At 56.9% G+C, this 13,927-nt stretch overlaps 1 protein-coding gene across 1 annotated transcript in view; it reads left to right on the forward strand.

The window, feature by feature from the left end:
- Positions 1–13,927, forward strand: part of BOP1 (BOP1 ribosomal biogenesis factor) — a 73,278-nt gene that overhangs the window by 4,725 nt on the left and 54,626 nt on the right. The window contains exon 3 of the mRNA XM_082499675.1: positions 11,722–11,832. Within this exon, the coding sequence (XP_082355801.1) occupies positions 11,722–11,832 (111 nt within the window). The remainder of the gene's footprint in view (positions 1–11,721; positions 11,833–13,927) is intronic.

Genomic DNA, 13,927 nt, shown 5'->3' on the forward strand with positions numbered 1-13,927 from the left:
GGGTCGGAGCTGCTGTTAGTGTGATGGGTAAGAACCTGAGACCCGCTGTGAGTTGCCACACTGCCGTTTCCTCTGCCGTGGGGCAGTGGGAGGATCTGCCCACAAGACCTCGCTCTCACTTGAGCTGGTGTTTGTGATATTAGCTTGTGCTGGCGCTTCTGCTCTTTGGTCCGTGGCCTCCACGCTGCCCATGTGCACACTGCCTTCCCCACTGCCACAAGCACCCACCTTTTTTTTTATTCTTAATTTTGTTCAGCTCACTGCACTCTGTAGGAGCAGTTCAGCCAAAGTGATGCTCAAACCCTACGCAGTCCTAGGTGCCACCAAGCAAGTTCTTATTCTGGCACAGCGGAATTGTTGGGTTCTTAGTTACAGGAATGTGAAAAAGAGAAGAAAATGCACTCAAAAAAGAAACACAGACTCTTGTGTGTCCTTGACATTAATCCGTGGCTTTGGCTGCTTGTTAGGATCTCCTCCAAGGGAGCAGAGGATGCTGTTGCCCAGGGCTGTGCCCCTAAAATGCTCTGGGGAGACCTCGCGGGGGTTTAACCCTGGTGAGAGAGGAAAGGGCTTAGCTTGTACCTCTGTCAGCAGTGCGTTCAGTGGGGCACTCGTCCCTGCTCCTTTGGGGGGCATTTTAACCCTTGCCTGAAAGTTTATAGTCACTTCTTCGATGTCTTTTTTGTTAGGTAGGTTGGTGTGGTGAGTCTGGCGCTTCTGGGAGTGGTGCTGAATGACCCTTTGTAGTCTGCCTGCGAGCAGGGATCTCTGGGGGCCAGTCTCTTCTGCCTTTCTTTAGCTCGTTCTCAGAAATTTAGTTGCTTTTTAGCTCTGAGCTTAAAATATGTTGCAAATTATACCGCGTTCATTTCCACTGCTGGGGACACAATGTGTGAGTGCCAAAAGCAGCCGTCAGCCATAAGGCAGAGCTGTCGTTATTAAGTGTGGCGGTGACAGCCCCCAGTTCTTCCTGCTCCTGGCAGTTGGGGAATAAAGTGCAAATACAGAGAGCGGACCCTCCCTGGCAGCTTCTCTGAAGCTGTGTTTTCACAGCAGGCTAACGAACTTCGCAGTCAGCAGCTTCTCTGAGGGCTGCCAGAGCGGGGATGTTTCCCGTCTCCAGCTTTGTCTTCTCCTTCTGGTTCTGCTCCGTCTCAGAAGATGCTTCCTTAAGCCAGGTCACCTCATCAGCATGACCGAGAGCTGTCTCTCCTCCTGCTGAGGTAGTTTCCCTTCTGTGAGGGCAGCGGGTTGAATCGGCGCCCCGGCCAGTGTGTCGGAGCCGAGCCGGCACACAGTGAGCAGCGAGAGGAGGGTGGAGGGTAAAGACCACCTTTCTGCAGCAGAGGTGCTAGATCAGCTTGCTCCCTCTTGGAGACCCTGGCCTGATTTTTACAGTCCTCTTGCGTGTCTTGCCAACCGCATTCGTTCTGCTGTCCCGCTGTCCCTCTTGTTCAGACCTGAAGACCTCATTCTGTCTTGTGGAAGTTTGCTTTGAAGCTGCCTTTAGACCTTCCAGCTGCTGCTGGTTTGCTCCAACATCACCTGTGTCTTGCTGGCAGCGTGGACACCTGAGCTGGTGCCGGGGAAGCCTCCTGCTCCTCTCTGTCGGATCTTCAGCCTTGATGTAAAAGATGACTCTGCTCTCTGGGAACGGCCTGTCGCTGCGCACGTCACTCGGGGCAGGTTCTGGGGCGCTTTCAGAGGGGTTTGTGCGTATCCTGGGTCTCGTGTTTTCAGTATCTCCTGGCCGTCCAGCAAGTTAATCGAGGTTGGGGATGATTCCCAAATTGCTTTTTCCAGAGGCTTCTGGACTACGCTCAGGAGAGCTTTGTGCATCAGCTGAACGTGTCCAGCGCTTAGGGACCGACGGCACGGTCTCCTGCTCTGCCAGAGGAACGTGGAGAACATCAGGGAGCTCATGGCGAAGGACGGTGTGTGGACGGAGAAGGGAAGGGAAGCTTACAGATGTTCTGTGATTACTCTGAGGTTTCCTGCTGAGAGACCAGACAGCAAGGAGCCTCGCTTGCTCGGGTTGCCAGAGCTTTTCTGTAGACTCAGCGTCATGGTCCTGCCGGAGAGGCCTTTCTGGGGCACCAGGAGGAGCTGGGAGCTCTGACCCATGGACAGGGAGGACACTGCACTTCCTTTAATTGTGGTCTCTCACCGCTTCAGGAAAACCTGCGATATTCTCTGGGGGAAAGCCCGTGGTTTGGAGGGTGCTGAAGCCAAGCCGATGCTCCTTTGGCTGCTCTGGGCTCAGTCTCTGCTGCTCCATCCGTGGGAGCAGTGGCTGTGGGAAGGGAGAAACCCTTTAGATATGGGGCGGGGGGTGTCAATGCTCTCTGAACGTTTTGGTGTTTGAAATACTCTAGCTGCAGGTTTGTATCTTTATCTTGTGGAGTATCCCAGTTTGTGACTGTTGTGTTCGACCAGCCTAGAGAAGCGATGGGGAGAGTGACGGCTCCTGAGATGAGGAAATGCAAACCGGTTTAAGGACGTGTTAGTCTCTGGGCAGAACTCAAGCATAGATGGTGGTGGTGGGATGATGAGGTGTCTCTCCAGAGCTGTTGCTCCTTCTCAGGATCCTGGTGGTTATCTGCAGCGCTCTCCAAGAAGATGCTCTTAGAAAGCTGGAATGTAAGCAGTCTCGCTTTAGGGCTTTTAAAAACCCGCAGAGGAGTAAGGACAGCCTCTCCTGAGGACAGGAGAGAGAGGTACTGAACTGTGAGCCAGCGCTGGCGCCTCAGCCTGCGGAGAAGTGTTAATCCGGTCTGAGCAACAAGGTGCTGAACTGAGTTGTGCCGTCCCAGCTCCCTTTGGGATCCCGGAGCCAGAAAGGCCACTGCTTCCACCACCTGCCTGTCAGCAGATTGCAAAGCCCCGTTCTTAGTGCCTCTCTAGCTCGCAGGGCTGTGTAAATATTAGGCTGTCCTTGTCGGATTAGATTTCCTCCTAATGACTTCCAGCGTTCTGACAAGCTGTGCTTTCTTCCTTGGCAGCCCCGGTGCTGGGCTGAGCCGTCCGACTCGACTCTGGGAGCCCCTGGGGGAAAGCCCGGTGGCCTGCAGTTGAAGGCCAGGCTGAAATGTTTATTTGCTGCTTTTCTAATGCAGGAAGCCCCTTCCGCGCTGCTCCATCGGAGAGTCCCTGCTGTGGCACCCAGCGCCTGAACCACATCTGCCCGGGTGTGGGCATCGGGGAGGCACTGCGGGTGCAACGAGAGCCGCTTAACTCTTCCCGTCCTGCAGGGATTGCAGTGGGGACGCTGCCTTGCTCCTGTCCGCTCCGCTGCAGAGCTTGGAGCATCCTCGCGGGGCTCTGGGCTGCAGTCCCATATCCAGCTCCTCTCTCCGCTCCTCTACCAGCGCCTGTCGGTGAACCTGTGCTCGTTTTCCTTCTTCTCGGTGGCTCTGCACTGTCTTCAGCGCTGAGCAGCCACAGCGGCAGGACCCCAACCTTCTGGGGCTGATACATTCTCATCAGCAAGAGCACATGTGGGGGCTGGACAGAGGAGCCCCTGGTTCAGTTCTTCTCTCTAGCCCCGTATTGCTGCTTCTGCTCCTCTCTAGATTAATTTGTACTCGTGTTTGCTGCACCAGTCTGAAATAGAAAAGCGGCTGATACATTCTTTTGTGGTGGCCCAGTTTCTGCAGAGCCTTCTTGCCTCTTGACCCCTGGGACATTCTGCCCCTCTGCTGCACTCTGGGGAGACATCCCGGCAGTGCTGCCTCCAGCTCGGGGGGTCCCAGCATCAGAAGGACATGGACCTGCTGGAGCGGGGCCAGAGGAGGCCCCCGAGATGCTGGGAGGGCTGGAGCCCCTCTGCTGGGAGGACAGGCTGGGAGAGGTGGGGGGGTCAGCCTGGAGAAGAGAAGGCTCCACCAGACCTGCGAGCCCCTTCCAGTGCCTAAAGGAGCTCCGGGAGAGCTGGGGAGGGACTCCGGGTCAGGGGGGGCAGCTGTGGGACGAGGGGGAGCGGTTTGACGCTGACAGAGGGGAGACTGAGAGGAGATGTGAGGAAGAACTTGTGGGCTGTGCGGGCGCTGAGCCCCTGGCGCAGGGTGCCCCGAGAAGCTGTGGCTGCCCCATCCCTGGGGGTGTTCAAGGCCGGGTTGGACGGGGCTGGGAGCGACCTGGGCTGGGGGGAGGTGGCCCTGCCCAGGGCAGGGGGGACTCGGTGGCCTTTGAAGGTCCTTTCCCACCCAAACCATTTGGTGATTCTGTGACATGTTTCTAGCAGTCACGAAAGGAAGGAAGCCACTGTCGGTGCTGGCAGCAGCTTGTGGCATCGGTGGAAGTGCTGCTGCTCAGTGCTTGGTGCCCGGCATGCCTGTGGTGCCTCGCTAAGGAGAGTGGCAGATCTCAGCGTCCCCATCCTGCTGTATCAACCCCTGTCCCAGCCCGGTGTCCGTGTTATCCGTGCGCGGAGGGCTCCGTGCTCCCAGGGGTGACAGGCCAGCTTTCACACACGCAGCACTGCGCCCTCCAGACAAAAGCTCCGCGAAGGCGAGCTGAGGCACTAACCAGCAAACCTGCTGAGTTTGCCTGGCTCTCTGTCTTGATGCGTTAATTCTCGAGTCTGGTATCTGAGCGAGACTCTGTTCCCATGTCAGGCTTTGTCTTTTTGTGCTGTTAGCAGTTCTGTCGGCCCCGTGAAATGGAACAAATTGATGTTTGTCCACGGGGTGAAAAAATTCAGGTTTGTTCCTTGCGGTGACAGCCTTTGCACAAGTTACCTCTCCCCATCCTTTTAGCGGTACATCGTACAGCGATACAGCGGGCTGGCTGGCCAACACCTCGGTACTGGACGACAGTGACGTGTGGAGCCTGGTGCCAAGAGAAGGCTGACAGCAGCCGACTTCTTCAAAGCACTGCGCGTGACGTGGCCTCCAAGGTGGTGTCTCCTGGTTTTGGAGTGGTTGGTGGAAGATGACTTGACCTGGTGGAAATGAGACAGCATCTGCTCCTGCCAAAAGCACCGGGGATGTGGAAAGGTCGCTTTGTCTCTGACTGCGGTGGGGACCCGCTGTCGGTGTTGGCCCAACGTCACTGGGTTTGTCCTACAGGTAGGATCCACCCGGGTTCCTCCCGGGCTCCCAGCAGCAGGCGTGTTCTGGAGGCTGCTGCTCAGGGAGCTGCTTGCGCAGGCTTGGTTGCGTAGTGCTGGTTGTCCAAGGCTGGCTGAGCAGGGCGGCTTGTCCTGGCCCTGGCAGAAGCCACTTCCTGCTCTTGTTCGGAAGGCGTTGGTTTGGATCTGCTCACACCTGAGCTGTGCACATACGTTCCCTTAGCAGCAGGCTGCAACTGCATGAGATGCCGCTGTCCTGCATCCCGTAGCTTGCAAGGGGTTGCTGGAGAACAGAAACCTCTTAAAACGCACTGGCTGATAAAGAGGCAAACGTGTGTTTTGAGCTTCTTAAATTGCCGCTAGGCTTAGCTGGTCTCGCAGGCTTCTCAGGACCAGAGACCCTGCTCATCAGAAGGAATTACGTGGTTTCGTCTTAGCTTTCTTCTCAAGCCTGGCACACTGTTTGTCCCTCGGCCAGCAGTGGTTGGTGTGACGGCACTGGGGCGGCCGGCGTTGCTGCTGGTTGGTGGTTGAGTGTGTTGAGGGGAGGTGGAGAAGGACATGTCACAGAGAACAGCCCACGTGAGTAGGCTGTAGCTCAAAGGGCTGAGAACGTGGTGCTCCTATTTGCAGCCCTGTTGCAAGCCGGATCACTGCTGCTTCTTTGGGTATCGCTTTTCCACGTGTAAAGCTGAGGATTTAGTTGTTTTGCCTCCCAGGGTGAACAGAGCAACTGGCGATATGAGGCCCAAGAGCCATCTTGCTTTGGCAAAGGAAGACCTGTGGCATGTGTGTGTTGGTTGCCTGCTTTTCCCCACCGCCACCGTACAGTCCTGGCAAGGCTTGGCGCCCAGGAGCCGGATTCTCTCGCTACTCGCGTGCACCTCCCAGCACCTGGGGAAGGACTCTTTACAAAGGCATGTAGCGATAGGACAAGGGGGAATGGCTTTAAACTGGAGGACAGCAGGCTTAGATTAAATAATAGGAAGAAATTTTTCCCTTTGAGGGTGGTGCAGCACTGGCACGGGTTGCCCAGAGAGGTTGTTGAGGCCCCATCCCTGGAGGTGGTCAAGGCCAGGCTTGATGTGGCCTTGGGCAACCTGGGCTGGTGGGAGGTGTCCCTGCCTATGGCAGGGGGGTTGGAACTCGATGATCTTCAAGGTCCCTTCCAGCCTGAACCATTCCGTGATTCTATGATCTGGTAAAGCTGAGAGAGAAAGCTCGCAGTCCCTCTCCTAAACACGAGGGACACTCGCTTTGTCCCACATAAGCACATGCTGTTGCCGCAGCTCCCAAACCCATCTGCTCTGGGGCTGCTTCTGCATTGGGGTCTGTTACCTCTTCACTGCAGCACGTCTGGTCACTGCTGCCCGTCCTCCCCCTTCAGCCGCTCGCAACCCGAGGCGCTCTGTGCAGCCGCAGCACCCGGCCGGCGCATCCCCTCCCTGCAGCCCTCCGGCCTCTGCGGCTGCACCGCGGAGGTTCTGCTCCGCCGTGGCTGCGGATCGCTGGGGCAGCGGGAACCTTGCTCCCTTCCTGCTGGAAAATTGCAAGCCGCGAGTTTCTGATCTTTTCTCCACGACCGAGGAGGAACTGCGTGGGAGCGCTTGGAGAACTTTACGGTGGGAGGCAAGCTTAGGGGAAGGGGAGCCAAAGGAGCCGCTGATGTTTTAATCCGGCTTCCAGAGGCTCTTGGTTTGGGGAGGAAAAGGAGAATCTGACTGGGCCGTTAACATGCTCTGGTGCTTATTTTACTGAGGAGCAGAAGCAGTGGGGGACGCGTCCGTCACTGGTTCAGCCAGTCCAGGCAACCGCTAAGTAGTCTGCCTCGCTGGTCTTTCCGAGGCTGTCTGGTCTGGGTGTCACAGCAGCGATAGCTTGAGGAAATAAGCAGGACTGGTGTAGGCAGAGGTGATATCTCTTATTACGCCAATTTATCTAGCCGGAAGACGTGGAAGAGCTTTGGGATAGACAAGCCTGCTTCAGTTCTGCTTCTCTTTCACACCTGAGGGACTTGTGTTCCTGAAAGCATATTTCCTTTCTCTAATTTATAACTGAAGTTATTGCCTCTCCTTAGCATCTTTGCTGGCATAAGGCTCTCGTTGCAGTCGGGTACGTGATGTGCTTTTTGCAGCATAACTGGGGAGAGCTGGCTCTGCCCGTGCTGGAAAGCCGCTGTCTCGGCCTGGCCAAGACACGGAGCAGCTCGTGGTGCTCCTGTCTGACCGAGCACACTCTGCCCACCTTAGATCACAGACTGGTTTGGGTTGGAAGGGACCTTAAAGATGATCTAGTTCTGCCCCCGCTGCCATGGGCAAGGACATGTCCCACTAGACCATCCCGCACACCTTTTTGGTGGTGTAAAGCGGAGTGCTTTGAGGATGTGGCCCTCCTCAAAGCCTGCTGACAGCATTCTCCCTCTCCTTTTTGCCCTTCTGGTTTGTGTTTTACTATAGATTAATCTTTTTTTTTTTTTTTTTTCTTTTTATAGTTCCTCTGAAATCTTCTGTTGAATTTGCCTGTTGGAGTTTGGGGTAGAGGAACCTCAGCTGACCTGCACGTGGGGTTGGATTTGGGAGGGAGGAGGTTGCGGGTCTCACTGGTGTGGGAGGCTTTGATCTTTCCTCCCTTATTGCCCCGGTTACAGCTAAACCTCTTCTCAAGTCCTGTCTGTGTTGTCAGAACCCACCGGGTGCCCCGGGTCTCCCCTTCAGCGACCAAAACTGCCAGAAATGGGGTTCAGCGATGGCTCTCAGTGATGCTCTGCACTGCCCGACGCCCCTCTGAGGTCCGGGGGCGCTGACTGCCAGATCCCCGCTCGCCGTGGGTGCCCCGTGGGGGGCCAGGCGGTCCTCGTCCCCCAGCCCTGGCAGTGGTTGGGGGTGCCGGCGGGGCAGTTTTGAGGGGTTTTGCAGGGTTTTGCGGTGTGTCCGGCATCGCGTGCCGCCCTCTTGTGGAACGAGCCTTTCTGCACGGGGCCGCCTGGGCGGCAGAGCAGAGTTTCGGCTGTGTTGGTGCCTCCCAAGGCAGCCCCCGAGGCTCAGGGGACCAGTCTGTCCCTGCCCGCCCGGCTGGCTGGCGCCCAGGCGGACCCCTACCCAGCTGTGGGGGAAAAGCCTTTGCGTGGCCGAGGGAAACGTGGCTGGAAGGTGCAGAGAGGTGTTTCAGACCAGCCTGCGAGAGGAGCGAGCGGTGGCCGCGCTTCCCTGCGACCGGGTCTGCTGCCCCCTCTGCTCCCGGTACCCTCTGCTTGGCCTGAAGCCCCTTAGAGCCCTCTGCGGACCAGACAGGCGTCTTTCTGGTAAAATGGGTTTAGTCTTCGGTGCGTGTTCCCTGTTTCCCGGGTGGGCTTTAGTCAAGTGTTAGGGGGCGCTGGCTGTGTGATTGATGTCCTCACTGATGTCTTATTTTCCTGGCGAAGCTTTCCTGAAGGGTTTGACCCCGCCGATAGATGTGCCCAATCCCTGGATGCCGGAGTCTGGTTTGCTTTGCGGACGTGCCAGCCAGGATGAAGCTCCTGCAAGAAACTGGGGCAAGATCCTGGCTTGTGCCAGCTCTCAGAGTAAACTCAGGACCCGGGGAGCTCGTGGGTCTCTGTTTTTCTCCCTAACTGCGTGGGCTGGGAGGCTGAGCATCGCTGGGGTGCGAGCGGGAGTGCTGGAGCGACTGTGGGCCACCTCCTGGTCACAGCCGTCGCCCTCGAGGGCACTGGCAGGTTGTAGCACCAGCGACCCGGATCCACGGTGCAGGATTCTTCTCCGGTCTCATCGTGGCAGAAGAGAGAGGAGGGAAATGAGGGAAAGATGGAAACTCAAGTCCAAAGCCATCGTAGCGCCAAAAGCCTGGAAAAAAACTTATCTCCAATCTCCCTTTTTAAAAATTTTTTAATAAAGCCTTTTGTTTTTGCAGTAATCTCATCCTCTTGCCGGCCCAGTATTTTCCAGGCTCTCTCCCACCCCTCTCCCTGCGGCTCGGGGGAGCTGCGCTGGTGTGTACGTACAGCAGAAGGTGATCACACACTGTGCGGATTTTACTGCTCCCGCGAGGGACGTTTTCTGGGGCTGTTTTTCCGATTATTTCACTGAATCCTCCCGTAAACCCGATCTAGCCGGGGTCCCCATTCTCCCCCTACCCCCGCTCCGAGTGGTGACGGAGGGGGGAGAGAGAATCTCTTTTCCAGGGAAGGATCTGTAGCTTATTCGGCACCCACACAGCAGGTCAGCGAGTGGGCGAAGTCTGATGTTCGGTGCTGTCTGATTACCCGTGTCTGAGGAGGGAATGAACTCCTGCCCGAGGCATGCCCCGGGGGTTGTCCCTCTGCCGGGAGCAGATGGCACGAGCTCCACTTCGGTGCAGGAGGTGTCCTGCCCACCGCGGGCTCTGGCATGGAAAAAAAATGGGGATAACCCAAACAATAGAGGCTGCGTTCAGCTCCCTGTGAATGAGGTTGGTCCCACCACCCGTGATGGGTAACCGCAGCTGGACGCGGTGTGTCGTACATGTGACGGTGGGAGTCTCTTCATCGCGGTGATGTTGCCACCTTGGGGGCTGTGTCTGCAGCCTGTTCCTGCCCTGTTCTCTACGCAGGTCTCTTTGGAAGAGTGGCTCCAAATGTGCATGTTACTGCAAAACTCACCAGTAACTTCAGATTACACAGGTGAGATGGTTGCGTGCTCTACCCAGTCTCAAACACTTTGTCCGGCAGCTCTGGAGTCCTGAGGGCAGATGTGGTGGAGCCCACCGGTAGGGAGGACCTTTGCTGAGAGCTGGGAAAAGCCTGCCCTTGTGGTAGCGTCGTGGTGGGTACCAGAACCCCCTGTGCACTCGTCCTGCCAGATAAAATGGTGCTGCTGGGTCTGTCCTTACTTGAGAGCGCAGGCGCTGCTGTCTGTGGGGCTCTGCTGGAGGGCAGATGGGAGTCAGAGGGACCTTGATGGGCTGGAGAAGATGGCTGGCAGGCACCTTGTGAAGTTCAAGGATGACAAATGTGAAGTCCTGCACCTGGGGCAGAAGAACCCTGTGCAACGGGGCAGGCAGGGGCTGAATGGGCAGGGAGCAGCTCTGGAAAGAGGGTCCTGGGGACATCCTGGGAGTCAACAGGGGTCCTGAGCAACACCAACCAACCATATCTTGGGATGTACTGGCTGGAGTGCAGCCGGCAGGGCCAGGGATGGGATCCTTCACCTCTGTTTGGCGCTTGAGACCCATCCAGGCTTCGGCTCCAGTCTGGGGCTGCCCAGTACAGCACAGTGACAGACAGGAATGGGACCAGTGGAGGGCACTGAGGTGGTTGGGGCTGGAGCATGGGACACAAGAGGAGGGTCTGTGAGCTGGCTTCTTCAGCCAGGAGAAGGGACAAAGAGTGTCCCATTGCTGTCTACAGTTTTGTGAGGGAGTGTGGAGGAGATGGAGCCAGGCTCTCATGGTGCCTAGGGATGGGATGAGAGGCAACGGGGACAAGGTGCAGCAAGGAAAATTGTGGTTCAACGTAAGGAGTGTGATTGCCCATGAGAGTGGTGCAGCCCTGGGGCAGGACCCAGAGAGATGGTGAGGTGGGCACATAGGGATGGGATGAGGAGGAATGGCTTTAAACTGAGAGAGGGTGGATTTAGATTAGATATTAGGAAGAAATTTTTCACTCTGAGGGCGGTGAGCCCCTGGCGCAGGGTGCCCCGAGAAGCTGTGGCTGCCCCATCCCTGGGGGTGTTCAAGGCTGGGTTGGACGGGGCTGGGAGCAACCTGGGCTGGGGGGAGGTGGCCCTGCCCAGGGCGGGGGGGGGGGGGGCGACTAGATGATCTTCAAGGTCCCTTCCAACCCAAACCATTCTGTGATTCTATGATCTCCATCCTTGGAAGTACTCAAAACTTGACCAGACAAGATCCCAAGCATCCTGATCGAACTTCAAAGCTAGCTCTGCTTTGAGCGGGAGATTGGATTAGGGACCTCCAGAGGTCCTTCCCAGCGTGTATTTTCTGTTGCCATGGTGTGAGTTTGTGTGGTTTCTGACCCGCTCCTGAGCCAGGAGCCGTGCTGGCGCTTCGGGTTCTGAGTGATGCTCAGGGGCAGCCGTGTTGCTGGGAAATCCTTCCCGCGTGCTGCCTGTCCTCGCGGGTGGGGTTGTTGCAAGCTCTGCCTTGGTGGTGTCTTTGCGTGGTCTCGGTGGCATTGAGCTCCAAGGGAAAAGAGGGACAGAGAGTCTGAAAATAACTCTGGAAGATGGCTGGGATATGGAAGCTGCAGAGGGAGAAGTAATTTTGGGCCCACTGAGTGAAAATGCGATTCTTGTGCGAGCTAAGGAGCTGCCAGAGAGCTTCTCGGGCAACCTGCCCTCAGAAGAGGAGGGATTGACTTTTCCTCTTTGCAATCCCAGGTGAATGTGAGTGTGCACTGCTTAATGAGCCCTTTCCTTCCTTCCTCCCCTCTGTAATGTGGTGTCCCAGAGGATGTAAGAGTGAGAGGTTGTACTGCAAAGCGCTGTCCGGGTTGGGGCATGAAGTGCTTTGTGGTGATCTCGGGCCTGGCAGCGGACTAGATGTTGGTGGCAGCTTCAGATTTCATTGCCTGGCCAAGGTCTCTGATGCAGCGAACACAAAAATGCAAAGATCTGCGTGATGGGATCTTACTAATCTTATTTTTCTCTGTCTTTCAGGCTAAAGGGGCTTCCAGGAAGAGCAAAATCTTGGAGGATGATTCACCATTGAAGGAAAACGAGGATCGGCTTGCTCAGAATGAATATGAAGAAGACAGCTCAGATGAAGAGGTAGGACCTGTTGCAACTCTTTTTATACGTGGGTATGAGATAGGGGTGATGAATTTCCTTCTCTGCGAACTCGAAGGGAGGGGATATGGTCAAGTGACATTGCCCTCGAAAGGGAATTGCCCAGCCTGCTCTTGGCTGCGAACGCGTGGCAGGCCGGAGGCACCGCGTCGGGGCTGCGAAGGAGGTTCTTGGTGAGCGTACATCGCTTGGGTGCGTGGCTCGGAGCATGTGGGGCACCCAAAAGGAGCATCCCATCCACCTTGGAAAGGACAGTGCTTCCCGTGTGGGAAGTCTCCCGCTCTTGCTAGAAGTTGCGCAACAAGCACTGTCTTTGCCCAGCCGGAGCTGGGGCGTTCAGCCCGGCGTCAAGAGAGGGTTTCTTCAGCCGCTTAAAAGGCGACTGAGCCTCACTGGTGGCTCGTGGGGTTACCAGCGCTGGGCTGGGCTCTGCCCTGCTCTCCCAGGGAACCTCTCTGGGTTTTGCACGTTGGAAAAGATTGGAAACTGCTTGTATGGAAGATAGTGGTAAAACGCCCCTAGGGTTTGGTTGTTCCAGACAACCTTCATTGCCTTTCTTAATCGTCTGCTAAATCAATTAATGCGATTGGCGTCGATCAGCTGTTTCAGCAGAGCCCTGGGGTCGGGACGGAGGGGTTGCCAAGGGCTGTGGGGGCGTTTGGATCTGGCCCTTATTGATGGGATTTCGGTTCACCTGAAAGGGTACTGGGTAGCCTCAGACATGACTTGGACAAATGCTCGGAGAAGCCTCCTGGGCGCCGGTTGGGTGGAATACTTCAGGCTGTCTCCTCCGGAACCGCTGAGAAGTAACAGAGCACAGAAAATCCTGCGTGAGCAGGCAGGTGACGAGCCAGCCCGGTGCCTGCGGCACGCTGCAAGCGCTCTGAACGCGGATCGCCCGTGGCTTGCTCGCGGTGGGATGCCTGGCCAGCGCGGAACGGCCGTGGGTAGCAGGGGGACATCGGGAGAAACGGCAGCGTGGCACCCGGGGCTTGGGATGGGAGTTTTCTGAGCGGGGATGTGAGTGGGTCTCTTGGCCGCACACTCGGCTTCGGGAGAGCTCTTTGGCACCGCTGACAGTTCAGAGGGTGTAGGCTTGATGTTCCCGGTGCTTTGAGGGATGCGTCTGCTCCCGTTCCAGTCCCGGCGGAGGGAGGGGGAGGATTGGGTGCCTGCCGGCCTTGCTGGTCCCGCGAGGGCCCGAAAGGTTAGATGTTAGAGGCCCACCTGGGCTAGCGCTGGAGCTGCCGGCAGTCCCTGCCCCCGGGTCTGGAATAGAGATTTAGAGAGAGGGGGAAATATATGACTATAGAAAACATACACTTGTGTAATGTCTCCAGCATAACCCAGGGAAAAAACCCTTTCATGCAGGAATTCAAGGTCTCTCTCCCCAGCTGGTCCTGCTTCAGGGCCCCGGTGGGGGGAGCGCTGATTCAGAACCTGTTGACATCAGAGCAGCTTCCAGTGGCTTTGTTCCTTGTTCCCCGTTCCCAGCCCCCTGCCCTCCCTCTGTAATTGTATTTATCTCCCTGCCATAAGAACCCTGATGCTTCTGCTTCCTGCGGCTGGGATGCGCACACTGGGTGCTTTGTGCTCGCCTCCGCGAGGAGCATCGCCCAGCGCCTCTCGGCTGCTTTGTGTCTCGGTGGCCCAGAAGCGCTGGGAGGGGAGGGCAGCGTCCCCCCCGTCAGGCAGGGGCAGCTCGGACGCGAGTCGGGGCAGGAAAACGCTTTCTTCCTGCAAATGGGATCCGTGTTTTTTTCCATTTTTCATTGTCTCTTTGTTGAGAACCTACCCTGCATCGCAGCCCCATCCCAATTAAGGTGCAGCCTCGTCCTAATTAAAGTCTTCATGAAATGCAATGCTTTAGTGCGGTGCTCGTTAGGAGGACACCAAAGACACATACCTCCATTCCTCTGGGTTGTCGGTGCCGGTTGGGAGGGAGCACAGCCCAGCCCCGCCAGCAGCCACCAGTGCTTTTCCCGCAGCCCGTGATTTCCGTCAGCCCGACCGGGGTGGGAACCGCTGGTTTCGGTGCTGGGTGTCGCTTCGTTACCCCCTCGCTCGCCCTTTGTCC

Source organism: Vanellus vanellus (genome assembly GCF_965231255.1).
Source record: "Vanellus vanellus genome assembly, chromosome: 2".
Classification (NCBI taxonomy): domain Eukaryota; kingdom Metazoa; phylum Chordata; class Aves; order Charadriiformes; family Charadriidae; genus Vanellus; species Vanellus vanellus.